Source organism: Brachyhypopomus gauderio, chromosome 4 (assembly GCF_052324685.1).
Source record: "Brachyhypopomus gauderio isolate BG-103 chromosome 4, BGAUD_0.2, whole genome shotgun sequence".
Lineage (NCBI taxonomy): Eukaryota > Metazoa > Chordata > Actinopteri > Gymnotiformes > Hypopomidae > Brachyhypopomus > Brachyhypopomus gauderio.
In genome coordinates, this window is record NC_135214.1 from 15,949,496 (window position 1) to 15,969,340 (window position 19,845).

The 19,845-nt window shown below is 43.2% G+C and overlaps 2 protein-coding genes across 2 annotated transcripts in view; both read left to right on the forward strand.

The window, feature by feature from the left end:
- fstl1b (follistatin-like 1b) overlaps positions 1 to 12,515 on the forward strand; it is a 30,324-nt gene extending 17,809 nt beyond the window's left edge. The window contains exons 3-11 of the mRNA XM_077002606.1: positions 1,238 to 1,339; positions 2,235 to 2,364; positions 3,187 to 3,219; positions 3,642 to 3,772; positions 5,825 to 5,943; positions 7,011 to 7,123; positions 9,380 to 9,490; positions 9,875 to 9,966; positions 10,670 to 12,515. Coding sequence (XP_076858721.1) covers positions 1,238 to 1,339; positions 2,235 to 2,364; positions 3,187 to 3,219; positions 3,642 to 3,772; positions 5,825 to 5,943; positions 7,011 to 7,123; positions 9,380 to 9,490; positions 9,875 to 9,966; positions 10,670 to 10,711 — 873 coding nt within the window. The 3' untranslated portion in view covers positions 10,712 to 12,515. The remainder of the gene's footprint in view (positions 1 to 1,237; positions 1,340 to 2,234; positions 2,365 to 3,186; positions 3,220 to 3,641; positions 3,773 to 5,824; positions 5,944 to 7,010; positions 7,124 to 9,379; positions 9,491 to 9,874; positions 9,967 to 10,669) is intronic.
- A 494-nt stretch (positions 12,516 to 13,009) lies between these two features.
- Positions 13,010 to 18,737, forward strand: lrrc58b (leucine rich repeat containing 58b). The gene is made up of 4 exons (XM_077002607.1): positions 13,010 to 13,661; positions 16,411 to 16,539; positions 16,665 to 16,942; positions 17,159 to 18,737. The coding sequence occupies exons 1-4, from the start codon at positions 13,207 to 13,209 to the stop codon at positions 17,350 to 17,352; spliced, it is 1,056 nt and encodes a 351-aa protein (XP_076858722.1). The 5' UTR covers positions 13,010 to 13,206; the 3' UTR covers positions 17,353 to 18,737.
- Positions 18,738 to 19,845: the final 1,108 nt, after the last annotated feature.

Consider the following 19,845-nt stretch of genomic DNA (forward strand, 5'->3'; position numbering starts at 1 on the left):
CTCTCCTAGCTGTGCTGGCCCCTTTTCTCACTGTTGTGCCCACTTTCTCACTGAGGTGGCCCTTGGCTCTGCCTAAACACCACTGACAGGTGTTGCTGGTCCGTTGGTCTGCTTTGGTGCTCTTTCATTGGGTGCTCCTGTTGCAGAGTTGGATATGCCATGTGGGTCTCTGCACCCCAGAGGGCCACCATTTTTTATGGAAACGGGGGGGAAGTGTTACATGTCATGCTTGTCCTCTTTTTCAAGGAGAACATCTTGTTGTCAGGGTAACAAGAAGCAGGCAGCCTTATGGGATATCGTGGGGAGCAGAGAGGGTTCTGCTTCCCCCATTTTTAGAGACAGATATCCATCATCTCTCCCACAGTAAACACAAAGCCTACATGGAGGGATGTGTGTAAAGGCAAGTGAATGTACCACATGTGTGTGGGAGTATTCTTGTGTGTGTTTGGTTCCTGTTGTTTCGGAATGACACATTTAGTTGATTTTAATAGAGGTATCAAATAGATATATCTGTTAGTTGACATTGTAAAGCATCTTTCAAACATCTTCACTCTAAACATGAAAATGAGGCAACATGCCTCGTTTAATAAAGTTGTAACAGTGTCAGTATTTTCTCTGTGCTTGCCTGCAGGTGGCGCTCTCACGCTCTCCGCATTGTTGCACTTTCTTTGCTGTGATATACTGTATTCATAAGAGGCTTTATGATTAGTGGGATGGGTTGATGAGTGGAAAAGAGAATCGTGTGGCTCATGTCTGGGGGAACTCCCGGGCTGTTTGATGAAGATCTCTTAGATGTGAAGAAAACTCACAATGTCATTAACTGAACACAGCAGTGTATCCAGATATCATCCACAGTACATCTAGATATCTCACTGTATCCAGATACCACTCACAGTACATCTACATATCTCAGTGTATCCAGGTATCACTCACAGTATATCTAGATATCTCAGTGGATCTAGATATAATTTCCAGGCTTGTTTGTACTGCTGAGCTTTTTGTCTAATAAAGATGGATACCTAATTAATAGATCCAGAGTTATGATGCGTGACTGGAACATCTGTAGTCAACGCAGTAGGCTGAGTACCCACATACATAAATAACACCCCTCAAATGTTTTTTTGTGCTAACAGTGCATTAGCTCCATCTAGTGACGGGCCAGTAATTGTTGCCTGATGTTTGAAAGTTTACCTGTAGAAATACCTATTTTCTAACTGTGTGTGTGTGTGTTCTGCAGGAGACTCCGAGCAAGTCAAAGGTGTGTGCTAATGTCTTCTGTGGGGCTGGGAGAGAGTGTGTGGTGACAGAAAAAGGGGAACCCAGCTGCCTGTGTATTGAGGTAAGATTACACACTCACACAAACACACACAACCCACCCACAGACACCCACACACACATACAATTTCAAATCTGTCTTTCCCTTAGCGTAGTAGCATCTGAATTGTGCATTTATAGCTGAATGGGAAGAATACATCCCTAGCTATAATGTCTAAAGCACAAGTCTTATTTTGGGAGGGGTAGAGCAGCAGAGTGTGTAGGTGCTCTGAACATTCACATTACTGTAAATGGCTGGATATTATGCAAAAACAACATGAATTGTATTAATTGTATAGCCCACTAAAGACTGATGTTGTGGTTACTGTGTTCAGTTTTGCAAATGTGACTACAGATTGGACAAAAGGATGTTAGCAGTCGTAAAGAACCGTAATGATCTTCCAAATTCTCCATGTTCAGATGCAGTGATTGTTGTAGACCCAGATTAGCTTTAGGACTAGCTGGAATTGTTTGTTTTTGATTATTGCTTTTTGTCCTTACTGTGAACAGAAGGCATTTGGTGGAAGGCGGTTGCCACCATTGCTGGGGTGCCGTATACGTGTCTGGAGAGTTAGAGCACTTCTCTGTGCACATTCAGACACCCTATACCATAGAGCAGCAGTCTGAAAAACTACATTGTTCCTTACAAGCTCTCCAGTGGATATAGTGAACTCTAGAATGTTCCTGTTGGCTTCTGCGTTTTAGGGCGATTTATGTACGAAAGTGTGTGGGGGATAAGAGGACCTGCAGGAACTTGGATCTCTGTTAGGCATCTTTATGAAAGACTTCATTATTCACTTCCATGATGTCTGTCTCACCTTGATCTGTGTCTCACCATGTGTATATATGAGTACCATAGTAGCTCCCTCTCGCCTCTCTCTCTCTCTCTCTCTCTCTCTCTCTCTCTCTCTCTCGCTCAGCAATGTAAACCTCACAAGCGAACTGTGTGTGGTAGTAATGGCAAAACATACCGCAATCATTGTGAGCTTCACCGCGACGCCTGCCTTAGTGGACTGAAGATCCAGGTGGCCCATGACGGGCACTGCAGAGGTGAGAGAACAGGGTGTGGCGAGGGGGCGGGGCATCGCTAACGAGGCCTGCGAGGGGCATCGCTAATGAGGTCTCGTTCTGCATGCTGCAGACAGGTCAATTTATAGAAACAAATCTTATCTCTGGATGTCACCTACTGTGTTTATGTCTGGCTAGTATATCTAGAGGTATTAGGCTGTATTTCCACAGTAGAGTCCCAATTTTTTTTTGTTTGGAAGTTTCAGTTGGTTCACATCCTGGTGACTGCAGTTTGGCTTTGAAGTGTCATGTCTATGCTATCTTACATCCACGTGGGTGTTTAACCCATGTCACTCACATGGGCACTGATCAGATAGCTGATCAGGTGTTCAGGGAGCTGAACCATGCAGGCCTGCACCTGCATGAACCTGCTTACCTCAGTAGCATGGGTTTATTAGTTATCTGAACTGAAGAGGTGGACGTTGACCAGACTGCTCTCACAGGCACTCAAACCAATCAGACCACCTCGCACTTCCTGTGTCACTGCTATTTTAAACAAGCGTTTCACAGCAGTAAATATCAAAACCCATGTGAATGTGAGTCTCTAGTCTTTGCCATGAAGGTTGATATTTTTGAGAAACACCTACGCTCAAACAGGAAACTCTCAAGAGAGAGAAAATCCGAAGGTGTTCAGGGGTTTTATTTTTAGCTTTGCAACCTCTAAACACGGACATGAGTAGAAACCAGAATGATTGGTTCGAAGTCGTACAAAATGTCGCAGTCAAGATGCTTTTAAAAAGTGAAATGCAAGCGTGTGTCCTCCATGCAGGAGAAAGACATGAGGTTTCTCTTTTCCCGTTGCAGAGAGGAAAGCGGATAAATCTGCCGCCAGCCCAGGTGAGTGCGGCGTTCATCCTGAGTGCTGAGTCATGCCCATATCTCCCTGCTTATCACCCAAGCCCTTCGATCAGGCCTTCCAGCGTCGACCAGCACCCGGAGCGTACTCTGAGATATGGAGGAGACGGAGGGGTGCATGTGACTGAGGCCACGCCAGTGTTTGCTTAGCACAGCATGTTACTTTTACAGCACAGTGACGACAGCAGTTTTAGCTGTTTTCGCTGTTTAATTAATAGCAGACTATTTTCAAGGGTCGGTTTCAATAAGTAAACCTATAAATTATACCAGCTTGAAAATATGCATGGCTTTTGTTTTGTTGCTTTTTACTTACTGTCGTGTGTGTGTGTGTGTGTGTGTGTGTGTGTGTGTGTGTGTGTGTGTGTGTGTGTGTGTGTGTGTGTGGGTGTGTGGGGGGGGTGCAGTGGTCTGTTACGTGGCTGACCGTAATGAGTTGCGCAGACGTGTGATTGAGTGGCTGCAGACCGAGGTCGTGCCAGACGGCTGGTTCACCAAGGGCTCCAACTTCACTGATATCCTGCACAAATACTTTAAGGTGAGTTTGGACATGTGCAGACACTTCGAGTTTCAGTGCATAGAAACGCAGTTGCTGTCTCTAACTTTACACACAAGATCATAGGATCACTTGCATAATCACAAACACACAAACAAGGGACTGCACTCCATATTCAGTATCTTGATTCTATGGCCTAGGATTCTGTCGTTATTGCTTTTCATTCAGAATCTCAGCCTCCATCAATCTATGCAATCCTGTGTCTCCAAGTGCATTGGCACTTCAAAGGGCTGCAGTGGAGGGCGGACGTTGTTGTCCGCGGTTAACACCTACATCTCACAGGTCCAGGTGTCTTTGTGTATATTACCCATCATCTGGGATATCACTGTCTGCCACACAGATCCTTACAGCAGCCTCAGGGCATTCTCAGTCACCCTCTGTGACAGCCATCTTGAGGCATTTTGAAGACAGCTGTCGTTACCTCATTTGACTCAGCGCTGCCTGTGGCGGGGCTGACTGTGGCGGGGCTGACTGTGGCGGGGGTTGACTGTGGCGGGGCTGCCTGTGGCGGGGCTGCCTGTGGTGGGGCTGACTGTGGTGGGGCTGCCTGTGGCGGGGTTGACTGTGGCGGGGCTGCCTGTGGCGGGGCTGCCTGTGGCGGGGCTGCCTGTGGCGGGGCTGCCCGTGGCGGGGCTGACTGTGGTGGGGCTGACTGTGGCGGGGCTGCCTGTGGCGGGGTTGACTGTGGCGAGGCTGCCTGTGGCGGGGCTGCCTGTGGCGGGGCTGACTGTGGCGGGGCTGCCTGTGGCGGGGCTGCCTGTGGCGGGGCTGACCGTGGCGGGGTTGACCGTGGCGGGGTTGACCGTGGCGGGGCTGACCGTGGCGGGGCTGACTGAGAAGCAGAGGCAGATCTGCTCTGCACGGGGTGCCACACTCCATCATGCCAATTACAGCTTCTTACACACGAGACCAACGGGATGCTCTCCAGCAGTGGAATTCAGCATCAGTCCACAGCGACTCAAACTTGACACGCTTCTGTGACTTCGCTGCACTTCCGTGGCAGCTCCGCGAAGGCTCGGTGATTTGTCGGGAAGGAGAGTTATAGCAATCCTTACTTAAGACTGGGGCAAAGGACGTGTCCTTTATTTGAAATCTGTCAATACTGTCAGTACTTTGTAGAACATTCTCCACCATCAAGTTAGAGAGATATGGAGGAGCAGAACCAGTCATCTACCAGTCATGATTCATCTTCTCTATGTGTGTGTGCATGTGTGTGTCTGCATATGTGTGTGTGAGCACGAGTGATTTCACACGTGTGCGCGTGTGCATGTGTTTGTGCATGCAACAGAGAGCTACGTGTAAAAGAGTTTGTGGTTGTTGGCAGTTGCACAGCTACATCTAGCTGTGTGTGTCAGTAAACAGCACACTGATCAGATAATGCTTTGTCTTCAGTGTGACATGTCTGCTCCTGTGCTGCCTAAGGAAGAACACCACCTATCAGCCCCAGCCTGTCCAGACTAATGTCACTGTTAAACAAAACTGGGCATTTGGAATGATTAATCATCTAGAAGGTTCCTTAGCAGAACCTACCGTGTCCCTACCATTTTTTTGTTTTGATTTATTTTTTATCATTATTCTTTTGTTAAACTCTTCCGAGATGGACTACCTAAACTTCTTAGTAGATTTATTGATGTATTGATTAATTTATTAATAGATTTATGAATGTATTGCCTTCAGAATGTTGACTTACATTTATTTTGTTCATTATAAAAGCTTCCCATAAGTAGTTGAACTGTTTTGGAAGGGTCCGTTATGTACAGAACAAGCGCCCCATTACATGACAGTGTTGTGAACAAACTCTGTGTGACATCACCACTCCCATCCATGGCAACATTTATTTTTACAAAACCATAACATGGCTAGTAGTGATATGAGTATTAGTCCAACAGGATTAAATAAAGGCATTGCATTTAATATATTATTCAGGACAACAACTGGATTTCTGTTCTTAGTGGGACCAGATTCCCCATTCAGAGTGAAGGTGTCTCATCATAATGTGTACTTGGTCATGATTGTCCCTGAACTTTGTTGCAGAACTACGATAATGGCGACTCACAGCTGGACTCGTCTGAGCTCCTCCGGTTCATCCAGCACAATGAGAGCGCTGTGGAGCTGAGCTCGTATGCTGAGGAGGAGAGTAACCGCCTGCTTAGGTAACACACACACACACACACACACACACACACACACACATGCAAATACATATACCTGTACATGCAAATGTATACACTGGTGCATTTACCAAAATTCTTCCACTACCTCTTGTTCATAAAAAATAAAATGTTACTATGTAAAAAAACTAAGAAGTATTTTATCATGAGAGTAGTTATATTTAAATTAAAACATCAGAAACATGGGCACCATAGGGACAAGCCTGTGAGAAGTTCCGTAACCTCACATACACATACACACTCAATTGATGCATATCCTGCTAGACTATATCTGACACATATCATGTTCTCTTTGTCATTACCACAAGAGATGCTGAGTGAGTTTTTTATGTGTTATGTAAAGTTCAACAAGATTTTGTGTGACCTTCTCATAATGCTTCCTTCTCAAAGCAGTAAAACCTGCTCTCTATACTGGCCTATATTTGTACTTTAATCTCTGCATGTGGGTTTGCACCCAGCAGGCACTAAAGTTTTACTGATGTGATAATGATGCTTTTATCATATTTAGCGCATGCTGTGAACAATGCTGTGTAATTATGGGATCACGACTGTGCTCTTTACAAGGACTTCAGAGTTCAGTTAGGACCTCGTAATTCACTAATTGTCTCACACGTTCTGTCACAAAACGTGGACCTTCATATTTTGGTCTTAAAGAAAAACTTCTCAAGCCTTTGAACTGCAGTCAGATTGGAGCAGAGTGTGCTGAGGCCAGCAGATACAGTCTGTGTGGCCAGTCCAGGGGGTCATGTGAGTTCAGATTGTCTGTGTATGTGAACAGAACCAGATGGGAAAATTCACACCAACAATGACGGCATTCCGTGACCACACATTCCGATGGTGCGACACACTTCCTGTATCTGTTTTCACAGCCATGAACATCCTGTATTGTGAACTTCATTGTCCCCTCAACCATGTCATGTCAGATTTGTAACAGAATAACAAAAATAAATGAAACTACTAAATTGTACTAACATCTATGCACTCAAAACCTTTAAAGGTCAATAACGGTGCTTGTGTTAAGCTCTGTGGTCTCTGGCTGTGTGTCACAGGAGCCTGTGTGTAGATGCCTTGATTGAGCTCTCCGATCAGAATGCGGACTGGAAACTGAGCTTCAATGAGTTTCTCAACTGTCTACGGCCGGGATTCAACCCCCCCGAGAAGAGTGAGGCACCATTCTCTTTACTCACCCCAAACACTTAGTTCTTCACAGTTGACCTGTGAATAGTGGGGAATCAGTTGGGTATTGTGAGCTGTGGGTTGAGTATTGTGCTGATCACAATACTCTCACCCTGAAATTTTAGCATTCTGCACAGAATCAGTGAACTAAAGCGCATGTACTAAAATAAACACATGATCTTGCGTGCTGACATCCTAAACATTCAGACATCCTCCCCTCTGCTCTGTATTGTGATTATATACAGTACATTCAGACTCCCTCTCCTCTGTATTGGGATTATATACAGTACATTCAGCGCTTTGTGAAAATACAGAACTCTTAGTTTGTTGGAGCCACTCCTCCAGATTAGTGCCCACAGCCCCAAGCAGCTCTACTACCACTGATACTCTCCCATTAGCTTTCCACATTCACTGTCTTCCCTCTTTCAGTCCCTCTGCTATTTTCGTGTTCCCTCCTTTGAATGTTTACATCACTTGCGATTTCCAAATCTACCACCACTGCTGTTTTCAGTGTGTCATCCATTATCACTGTATCTGGGTTGTTTGCCTTTATTTGCGTGTGGAGAATTACTGGTCTCCAACGATTTTTGAGGTTCCATCTGTTTGGACTTTGAGGTGTCCAGTTTAAATGCTTTGCATAAGTTCCTGTACGATCCCTGCCCCTTGGCTCTGTCTCTCACTCATCTGTGTTTCCCCTGCCATAGTTTGCATCCCGCTACTAGGTGCAGGATTGTTTTAAGAGCAGTCTGCCTTTTGATTCTTGTCTGGTGTGACCCAGCCCTGCTTCAACTGACCCACTTTTTAGTTCTTATTTTTGACCTGTCCATCAATCCTGACTTCTCTGGCCATTGGTAGGTTTGTCTTACACCAGCCACCTCTGCTGTCTGTCAAAAGCATGTCCTCCCACGGACCGCCCCTTTCAGGGTGTCCATTTCTCCCGTCTGTTTGAGACGCTTGGTCTGCTTATGCTTGTAGGCCAGTGCTTGGCAGCATTCGTGGATGCTTCGTGTTCCACCCCTAACGGGCCCCTTGCTCCCTCCGTCCAGCTGGTGTAGTGTTTGGATGTTGGGCGTATGGGCCAGCGCACTATTTGCAGCAGTTTTGGTGTAGCTGCCCGTCTCTGACTCTCATTGCAGTGGAAAAGTGGGTCAGAGTTCACGGGGGGAGGGAGCCGGTTGATTTCCACACAGCTCCATGTCATCATAACTGGCTACGCATGCACATTCCTTTGCAGATCTTGGCCCTTCTGATTTAGTTTCTCTTTGCTGAACTCCTCCTAGCAAGGAGGATAGATGATAGGAGAGGGAACGATAAGCTGAAAGAGTGAGGGAAGAGGGGAAAACTGTAGACGAAGAAAACACATGCCATAAAAGGGAATGTGATTTAAAAAAAAGAGAGGTAGGATAAGAATAAATAGGAATATAATAAGAAGAGATGAAAGAGAAAGTACATAGATGGCTTATAGGTACTGAAAGAGATCCAAACTCAGCGTGCTTGTACCTGTTTCACACAGCACACACAGCAGATTGCTGGTATATGCAAAAGTAGAAGCCGATTTCTTGGAAGGATATTTGCTGTTCCTGAGAACCAGAGACTGTGGAAATATGCTGTCTGGCATTCTTATCTCCCTGAGGCCTTCTCAGTAGTTAAATGATAGAGTAGTAGGATCTCTTCAGGAAGCTGTCCTACTAATGTCTTGGCACTCTGGGTCATAGCAGAGTTGTAATAAATGCTGTAAAAATGCAAATTTGGTCAAATATATGACAAAAAATCAATGAGGATTTCTTATAGGATTTGGAAGAAACAGTACAATTGTATTAAATTTAGATTATTACATTAGCGATATAAATGTAACTTTCTATTCAATAAGTTTGCTTAAACACCAAATTAAGACACTGGAAAACATACATGCATTTTTTGTTGTTTGTTGCCGTTTTTTGTTGTTTGTTTTTCAGATTTTAATGTTTTCTTTTGAAATAACTGTAAAATAACTCAAATGGATTCCAAGATATCTCAACAAAAAATGTAGCAGTCAGTTTATGCAAACGATAAGCATATCTGTCAAAATTCTATCCCAAAAGCAGACAGATTTTGTACAGTTTGGGCTTGTGTGCTTTGGGGATTAGGATATTTTATGTGTTGTGAGTTGCAGAGTGCAGTTTGAGGACGCTGGTGATTAGTGTGTTGTGTGTTGCAGAGTGTGGTTTGGGGTTGAGGGTGATTAGTGTGTTGTGTGTTGCAGAGTGTGCTTTGGAAGATGAGACCTACGATGATGGAGCAGAGACACAAGTTGACTGCAACCGCTGTGTCTGCGCATGTGGCAACTGGGTCTGCACTGCCATGACATGCGACGGTGAGACTCAACACGCAAAATACAATTACTATTTATTTAAAATCAAAAACCGTATTGAAAGAGAGGAGTGTTTAAAACCTGGCTTTACTTACTCCGAACCAATGCTTTCCAGTAATGTTTGTAAAAGTGCAGATACAAGAGCATGTGTGATTATTCCAAGTAAGGCATACTGAAAACAAATTCTCATCTCCCAGAATGACCTGAGAAAGAATCGAGTTTGGTTTTGTTTTTTTATCTGTGGTTAATGCTTTTTCAGCCTTCATCACTTAATTGATTTTGCTACTAAACCTGCAGCTGTCTAGCTAGTTACTGGGAACTCCAACAACCAAGTCACTTTTCTGTCCAATGGCCCAGACTGAATAATGACTGGAAATCTGTCCACAGACAAGAGTCCAGCACTCGAGCCAGCTACTGGTGATGAGGAGATGACGGAAGAAGAGTGGAACCAACGTGTGGCTGAACTCAACAAGCATCAGGTCTTCACTGGCTATTTCACATGTCAAAAATCAAAAAATCAAAAAATTCTTGGAAAAATGGGTCAGTGGCACTGTGCTTTACCAGCCGCAACCAATGTCTAGATCCAATCCTGGAGGCCACAGCAGCTCTTACAAGTGCATTGTGTAAGACACCAAGTTGTGGTTGCTCAACATAGCCACTCATGCTGTATATATTCATACAGCTTGAAGTAATAATGACTTCACTTTGTTCCTGTTGTTTTATTAAGCTGGTGTCAGTGGTGTGTGGTTTGAAACCATACTGACGCATCAGATCATCAGATTAGATCAGTGCTGGCTGACTGCCTAAACTTAATGAGGTCATGGCAATTGCATTCTTACACAACTATAAACTAAAGTAAGTGTTAGACTTGACAACCTGTCAAACTAGAACAGGATTTCACATTGGCAGCAAGCCAATTTTTATATATATTACTGGGTGGTGTTTTTAAGCACCATCTACCCTCGATGTTTTTACTGATATTCACAGATCTGTTAGTGAGTATACTACAGCAGATCTTTTTAAATGGTTCTACTATTCACAACTTAAACACTTGCACGCAAGCTGGCAGTTACAAGAGATCAGACTGAGACATGTATAAAAATGTCAAAGCAAGATTAACGCACGCAAAGACCCTGAGTAACAATCACGTCGTGCCTTTTAACTTTGTGGTCTCTTTTTTAGGAGACAGTGGAGAAGATGAAGTCCAGCACAAAGGAGGTTTAAAGAAGATCTGAGACCGAAGATGAGAGCAAGGAAAGAGATGAGGAAGAGATTCCTACTGATCACTCACAATGAATCCTGACATTACGTACTGTTCCTGGGAGAATCTCACCATGTATTGTTTTATCTCTGAATATAATGTGTATCTAATATTAGTTCATGTGCACCGTCATTATATTCATTTTTTCCGTTATTCGTTAGGTCCCAGCTGTAGCTGACTATACCATTAGCTGTGTAGTGTGTTTGTGGATTAAGTGCAGTCCTTGATTTTCCTGTATTACTCTTAAGCCTTGCCTAAGAGGCCCCAGCACTTTATTTTGGGGCTATTTTGTACGTTTTTTTGTATGTATTATTTTTTATTATGTATTTGTGTTTTTACATTTTTTATACATGTTGCTTTTGATTGAGACAATGGCAGTGGATGTAAGAGAAGAGTGTTGGGGAGGGGGCTGTGGCAGGACCCTCGTGGCTGTTGCGGAAATCCAACACTACCACTGCAGTGACCCGACCCGAGCCGTGCAGCCAATGGGGAAGCACGTAGATGATGCAGAAGCTCCAGGGGAAGTCAGCCCTGCGACGGTGGCTGAGTCTCCCCTCACACACGCTCTCTCCACACAGACAAGGCAGTCATAGTCTTGAGACCTTTCGAAAAGGTGCTAATGAGTATTCGTCTGATTTTGCAGCATTGCCCTCGTGCATCAGTATGTTTCTAGATTACTTTTAAATTTCACTAAAAGGGGGAAAGAATAGATAATAGATTTAGAACAGATGTGTGCGGTACAAAACACTTGGGCAACCGTGTTGTTGGAGAGTGTTCCCAATACTTTTAGGATTGTATTCCTGCCTTGAACTTGCATAAGCTATGTTTCTTCAGGTCTTCCATAAAAGGCTTGTGTTTTGAGCCTATACTGACACAAAATACAGATAGACATCATCTTACAGATAGAGACTCTTTCACAGAACATCACAGGAACCCTTTTTGCGTCTGCTTTGCTTATATATGTAGTTGCTTCAGTTAGAAGTAGTTTTAATTGTTAAAACTTGCTCTCCTTATTTCAGTCTGGAAGCGCTTGTTTTGTGAACTAGAAAAAAATTCAATGGACCAACAAAGTGAAAGAAAAACGCACAAGAACTGCTGTATAAGATCAATGTTAACGCACTCCACTGAGACAGATGGAAGTTTTGCTTGATGTTCTTGGAGCTTTGGTTGGCACTAAATGAAATGAGTACAGGAAAAGTGGCTCGAAACCAAAGCCTGATTTTTAGGATGTTTAAATGTTGTACAAAACCTCCAGGTAAACCACTACTCTGGACCCAGCAACAACACTATACCTTTTATTTGAAAGAGCGATCAGAATAAGGATTAGAATCGCCGTCACCTCTTTAGCTTCGATGCATTCTGAGTGTGTATGTGCCTGCAAATGCATAATTGTGTGTGCTTGCGTGTGTGAGTGAAGGAGGTAAAAGTGTATGCCAGCCTTTTTGGTTGTTTATCCACTAAATTCCACTAATATCAAGGATCTTTTGTGGTAACAAGTGCCTTAAATACGTCCTTAGCGCCACAGATAGAATGGCCTTCTCTTATGTAAATCCAAACATCTATTATAGGAATCAGCTTTGTAGTGTTGTAGTTAACCAGGTTTTGTCCTTGGAGTGACAGACGGAATACAGTTGTCATTTCACATAAATGGACAGAATTAAATCATTTTAATGTAAAGATCTTGTTAACTTTTATCTGAATGTACATGTATAATGACATGTATTGGATCTGTCTACTGTATGTCAATAAAATAAAAATTTCACCGTTTTCACTGGATTTTTTTAAATTACTCAAATATTTTTCAGATGTCTTTGGTTTATTGCTTTAACACTTTCATGACTTTCAAAACTAATTGCTTTTTGACATTATAGTTATGCCCATACGCACACGTGGTCCTGTACCAGGGTGCGCTGAGAATCTGTAGAAATAACATCCGATTGTGGAGTATGAGGCAAACCTCTTCAGCTATTGCTTAAGAAAAATTTGACAACATTGGGGGAAGGGACCTCGACACCAAAACTTTTTTTTTTTTCATTTCAAAATCCTACAAAAGAGGTTATAAAATGTCGAAAATGTGTGATTTATCAGGTCACATTTATTTATCCTCAAATGGCAAGACTGGTGTAACCCGTATTACAGTAATATGGATTACTGCAGCTCAGACTTAATTCTTGCTTTACTTGGGACACTGTAATGGGTTAATACAGTCGGGGCGGGGACGCGGAGTTGGGTCAGCCCCGGAACATGAATTAGACGTATTTTCCGGTAAGCTGACTTCGTAGTATCGTAATTATGCAGGTTTTGGTAGTGGCGCTGTGTAAACGAGCCCACATTTTATTCTGGTGTAGCCTGTGACCCATCGTGTGCAATAACCAAGGCTATAAGTATTTGTGTTTTGAAAGGCAGCAAAGGTGGTTTATCCAACAAAACTTTGCTGAAGTTGGTTCTGAATTTTAAAATGGAAGTCTTCGAAGGAGCCAGCGGCGTCGAAGACGTTTTAGACTTGTCGCATTTGAACTTTAACAGTTTGAATTTTAACAGCATTGGCGATAAACGGAGGAGAGATACCAAGCAACTTCATCTTTCTCATAACAGACTTATGGTGCTTCCCGATTCGATCCAGTGGTTCACAAACCTTGAGTTTCTGGACATCAGCAGCAATGGCTTGTCGGTCATCTGTGAAGACATAACCCGACTGACCAAACTTAAGACACTGATTGCAAAGAACAATCGCTTGGATGAATTTGCAATGCCCAAGGAATTTGGCACATTACAGCTGGAAGTACTGAACTTCAGTGGGAACCGATTTGAGGAGATACCAGCACAGTTTTTAGAGCTACAGCGGTTACAGTCTCTGTCTCTCGGAGGAAACAGACTCAAAAGTATCCCCGCAGAGATAGAAAAGCTAACCAGGTGAGGAGAAGGGCTGTGCAGAAATCACCTACAGTAGTACAACTGCAGTGATTTGCTGCAGTAATGTAGGAAACCTTTTGACAAAGACAAATCGTGTTTCGTTGTCTGTTTATTTCAATAACCCCATTACTTTGTGCACATTGATTTTGTTCTCACTGAGAGATGTTTTTTATCGCCAGATTGGAATTAAATATTCTTGGTGCATTCGTTTATACAAATACTGTATTTTCAACGGAGGTATAATTTTGCGTAAGTTGTTTCTCGTTGGCAGAAGAACAACTCGTCTGCTTGCTTGTGTCCTACTTGGCATTCATGTCCCATCTTACTCTTGGAAACCGCGGCGAGGAACGCCCCCGTCCCTGGTGTGGGAACACACCAGAAATCACTTTTAAAGGAAACCCCATAAGCTGTCTTGTATCTTTAAAAAGGTTATCAGATGTTGTTTTTGGCCTAGTCTTTGACTGAAGGATAGTTTTGAGGATTTTATTTTTTACCAGCAATCCTTTTTACACCGAAACCAAGTTTTAGCTGTGGAGACGTGTATTACAATACAGGGGAGTGCTTGTCATTAATGGTTTGGTGTGTTGATTGAAACAACATTTTATTTATTTAAAAGAAAAAAACACCTTGTCCTACATACCGATTCCTTGACAGCATATCTGGATGTTTGTGTTTGCTTTATTGATTTTGTTTAAATGAGAATCTCTGTCTCTGGTACAGCCAGTAAAAAGTTTACAGAATTCAGATTCAAACTGAGACAAGCTCTAAAGTATGAAGATGCATCTGAATACTACTACTGAAACACTGCTCCACATGTAGGCATTTTGCTGACCCATGACCATAAAACGTGCACATGATCTGCAGGTCTGATGTCGTTATGAGGGGCAGGAGAGTGCTTTGTTTATTGCATCTGTTTTTTTCCCTTCAGACCAAAGAGCACAGATTGCAGATGGACATCAATAATTAGACCCCATGCACACTCTTCCACACACTGCTTCCTCCATTTTTTCTGCAGTTGTAAATTCTGCTGCTTGATCTACCTCTTATTTCTCCTTATGTCCTTCATTTGCCGTAAAAGCACTTACAGCAGCAAAGAAACAACAATTCCAGGTTAAAGGTCAGCTGTTTCTCCTTCTGAGATGTGCTTCCTGCCTTAGATCATCCTGAAAACTGTATCTCTCCATTTCACCCTATTCCTCTCATCTTTCCTTCTCAAACTTACTCTCGCTTCCACACTCACTCACACCACATTCTTTCTCTTCTTTCTCTATTACTCAGTGTATGGTGTATTACCTAATGAAGATTATCACACCGTTATCAGGTCTTTGCCAGCTGACCTGATGTAAGTGTCGCTACCTCTAAGGTCCTTATCTCCATTTACCTTGGAGATGGTGAGTGTGCACATTACCAGTGCGTGCTCTGTCAGGGCCAGTGTGAGTCATGGCCTACCAGTTTCAGCTTGTAATGGGCTACAGAAAGATAACTGCAGAGCAATCAGGCTAGACTTGAGCTAGACGGCTAGACTTATCAATAACGAAGCCTCGTGATCTAGTTCATTAGGATGATATGAGTCTCATGATGAAAATAGGGCCAAACTGAGATGAGTTTTGTAGAACATTTAGATTAGTTAGCTATAACTAAAATCAATAATATATAATTTAAATAAGAATAAAAATATTGTCTTGTAAAAATAGGCTCATTATACTGAATAGCTAGATTGCTTACAAAGTTATTTATTTATTAATCCAATACGCTGCCATTACCCAGTTTCCTTGGTAGCCAGCTCAAGCATTATAGAGGTGTGTGAAACCTCCACCAGCTGTCACGCTCCAGATGGCTCAGTGAATGGCTGCGTTGCCTTCTCTGCTTGCCGTGAGGTCCAGGTGGTGCTGTGGTGTAGCAGTGGGGGCTTGAGCAGCGCTGGAGCTCCATCAGAGTAGTGACTCATCAGGGTGTAGCTTGGCACACAGCCAGCTGCTCTCATGCACACATACACACACGTAACGGCTCCACTGGCCCACATTACACACTGGGTCTGTCCATTCAAGGACCCAGATAACTGTCTTTCTCTCATGCTCTCTCTTGCTTGTTCTCTCTGTCTCCCTGTCCCTGTCTGCCTCCTCTCTCTTACACTCTTTCCCTCTCTCAATCTCTCTCCCACTCTCTCACTGTCCTGTGGTCTTTCCCCATCTCTCTTGAGCAGTAATTGTGAAATCTCAGCCATGTCGGCTCTGCTGGAGAATGAAGTATTGATTCAGGAATGAATGGCTCTTTCTGGGCAGCTCAATGAGAGAAACGGCCGACTCTGTAGAGTAGAAAATGCGGGACGACTCCCTCACTCTCTCCCCCTCTTTTTCTACATCTGCTGATGCTCGGAGAGGTGTGATATCGATTTCCAGTAGTCAGACTAAACATGGATCAAACGTTTTACTGATAAGATGCTGCGTTTAGGTAGAACTCTCTTGATGTCTGCCTCTTCCATAGTGCATGTGTGTTTGTGATCCTTCATAGACAAAGCAGACGTGTAACAACATGTTTGGTGTTAATGGACTTCTCCACTTTCCTTTTATAGCCATCAGAAAGGCTGGATCAACTTTTTTTTGTTTAAAAACGTTTGCTGTGAGGCATCTGTTTCAACTTGATCCCTGTTATAATAATGTCACTCCCTGATTATATTGATTGAGAATGAAAAGTTTGATGAATGAAAAGTACTTTTTTTGTTTCTTTTTTGTTTGTTTTTTTTGCATAGTTTGGAGATGCTGTATTTGGGGGGGAACATGATCTCCGCCATCCCAGTGGAACTGGCCAACCTCCCTCTACTCACCTACCTGGTGCTGTGTGACAACCGCATTCAGAGCATCCCGCCACAGTTCACCAGGTACGCCTGCCAGCACCTGCCCAAAACACAGACTCTGCTTCACAGGATGGGATCAGCCTGCCCCTCCCCACGCCCCCTCATTCATTCTCATCATCTCCTCCTGTCTCTCTCTTTCTCTCCGACAGACTTCACTCCCTCCGCTCCCTCAGTCTCCACAACAACCTCCTGACTTATCTGCCCCGTGAGATCCTCAGCTTGGTGCAGCTACAGGAGCTTAGTCTCCGTGGCAACCCCCTGGTTGTGCGCTTTGTCAAGGACATGACCTACGACCCCCCTTCCCTGCTGGAGCTGTCCGGTCGTACAATAAAGTCACGCAACCTGCTGTACTCAGAAGAAGACATGCCCTGCCACCTCATCAGATACTTGAATCTCGCTAGCAAGTGCCCCAACCCTAAGTGTGCAGGTGAGGTGCTGAGATCTGGTGTGATGGGCACTGCTGGATGTTCAGTTAGCTCAGATCCAGCCTGTCCAGCCTCAGGTGCTGAAACATCAAACACTGAATGTTTTAGCTTGTTCATACTTTAACCAGATTTGTTCAGCCTAGATTGGGTTTTTGATAATTGAATGAACTGTGCTTGTTTTTGTTGTGCTTGTGTTAAATTGTTACGTCTCTCTCCAGGCGTGTACTTCGACTCCTGTGTGCGACACATCAAGTTTGTGGATTTCTGTGGGAAGTACCGTCTGCCCCTCATGCACTACCTGTGCTCCCCAGAATGCACCTCTCCCTGCAGCTCCAACCCGCAGAGTGACGCAGACTCGGACGACGACCAGTCCGTGCCTGTAGACCGCTTGCAGAGAGTGCTGCTGGGATAGTGCTGTTCCCACACCGCTGTTCTCTCTCTCTCTCTCTCTCTCTCTCTCTCTCTCTCTCTCTCTCTCTCTCTCTCTCTCTCTCTCTCTCTCTCTCTCTCTCTCTCTCTGGTGCTGCTTTTGAAAACACACTGACCTTTGTGGCTGATTTATTTAGAATCTGTCAACTGAAGGGACATTTTGGGGGGGTTTTTTACACCCATTTTTGAGTGTGTCAAGTATGAAGTCTCTGGTACAAACACACTTAATATCATCACCTGCTTAAACAAAAGTAGCTGTTCCTTTTTCTCATCAAGTAAATCCAAGCCGCCTGGCGTTTTGGTTTGCTTTGCACATAGTAGTTTTGACCAAGGTGCCTTGGTGTATGAAGCCGTTGAAGGGCATAGCTCTTTTGGACTATTTAAGTGCTCTGAGAGAGACTAAGTCTCTGTGTTTGGTGACAGTGGAGATGTGGAGATCTGTTTATGCTGTCCTTCTGTTGCTAAACAGTGCACATTTCTCTATAGATTTACTGTGAATGAAGAAAAATAAAAGTGTGTGAGTGTTTGCTTGTGCAGTTGTGTGTGTGTGTGTGTGTGTGTGTGTGTGTGCGCGCGTGTGTGCAAGAGAGTAATGGAGAGATTAGACGGGTAAAAAAAAAGTTTGCCTGTGTCATCATATCTTTTAGCTTTTCATGTTTTCATGAAAGTACAACTGCAGTGCTTTTGCAAGTTTGAATAATAGTATGCTGTTTCTTAAGGTGGCTGTTACATTGCTATCAGAACATGGTTCTCCACAGAGAAAAAAGCAAAATAAGTGACACATTTGGTCACCAACATGGCTGAGATTCCCAGTGATGTAAACCATGGGTCTCATTCAGGTTCAGAGAGTAAACATCCTGGATTTTGTCATTGTCAGGACTTTTACTTTAAAATCAAACCTTGTCCATCTTCTTATATGATTGTTTTGCCTTTGAAAGAATGTGACACTACATTGCAACATTTCAAATATGTTATAATGTATTAAGTACATAAGTAAATTAATAATCTAATATAAAGGGAGACTTCTATTCTGCAAAGAATAATCTTGCTATTTGTCCATTGCTTAGATTGTACTATAAAAAATCCAATCTTTCCTTAATCACGTAATATCAGTTTGAATGTTTCACCTTGAAAATGTATTCATTAGGTGTTGACATCATTTTATCATAATTGTTTTACTCATCGTGTTGCTTTTGTACCAAGGTCTTGGTTTTGGCACAAAAGAAAAATATTTATGAAGGCAATAGTGTTCACTATATTCTCTGAATATCTAATGTGTTTCTAGGAATGCACTTTTCCCTCTAATACTGAAACTGATAACAAAGCAATTTTATTAAAAGTAAAATAAACTTTTATGAAAACATTGTATTCCTGGATCTTTCCTTTAAGATGCCTAGTTTATGGTGGCAATATGCATAAGAATGTAATATATAATATAATAAATATTATAATATATAATATAATAAATATGCAAATGCCATTGACATTTTTCCATGTAAAATACAGAGCAGATGCTCATCAGGGCAGAAGAGGCTATGCGGCTTGTCGCTATGGTGGATTAAGACCTGGTGACCGTGCTGGCCACTGAAGTACACCAAACTCCTCATCATGAGCCTGTCCAGCATGTGCGGTGGCATTAGCATGTGAATGCTAAGCACAGCTCTGCTGCTGAATGCAGAGAGGTCTCCTTTTCACCCCAGATCCCAAACTTTCACTTCATTACATCTCACTCTTTCTTTCAGCCCAGAAATCATGCCAGGACCCGCTAACACAAATTGCACCCCGTTCTTCTCTCGCCGCTGCTCTGAGGCTGTTCTGATGACTGAGGGTGCTTTCGGGACTTTGATGGCTTTGAACGACAAGACGCGCCGTTTGCTTTGTGGGCTGTTGGAAGTTCTAAGGCACCTTTTATGCTGACAGCAGAACAGAATGTTTTGTCTCCACTTCTGCGGGTGTCCGTGTAGTTTATTAAGGGTTCAAATGTCTCTTTCTTGAGTGATTACCCAACAGTCCATGAATGGCAGCCCCATTAAACACAGATACCTACTATTTGCATTTGTATGATCAAAGGCAGAATAAAGGTGCATAGAGTTTGTGCAAGTGTCTCCACAGGCCCGTCTCTGGGCACATACAGTAATGTCATTGTACATCCTTCTTCATTATGAGTTCATGTGTATTCAAAAACTAAAATTAATCTTACTGTCTGCTCCAATTTATATCACAACATAATTCAGCACTCATGATTTTGCTGTGTTTGTTTATTTTTTCTAGCGTTTACCTTTCAGATTCAAATTAAAGATCTGTGGACCTGAGAAGTGACCTTAGACTGGCACACTGACCCTGATATTGACATGTTCCTGTGTGTTTTGTGAGTCAAAACAGTTCAGGGAAGCACGTGACTTTCCATAAGAGTAACATTATTGTACAATAGTACAGCAAACACACCTTTGGGTGTTCTGTCTAAAAAAGATGATTG

What these genes read in the sequence shown, in the direction of transcription:
- lrrc58b (XM_077002607.1), top strand. Translation starts at nt 13,207, where the DNA reads ATGGAAGTCTTCGAAGGAGCCAGCGGCGTCGAAGACGTTTTAGACTTG. An exon ending in GAGATAGAAAAGCTAACCAG is followed by an intron (nt 13,662 to 16,410) that starts GTGAGGAGAAGG and finishes TTTTTTGCATAG; the next exon opens with TTTGGAGATGCTGTATTTGG. An exon ending in ATCCCGCCACAGTTCACCAG is followed by an intron (nt 16,540 to 16,664) that starts GTACGCCTGCCA and finishes TCTCTCCGACAG; the next exon opens with ACTTCACTCCCTCCGCTCCC.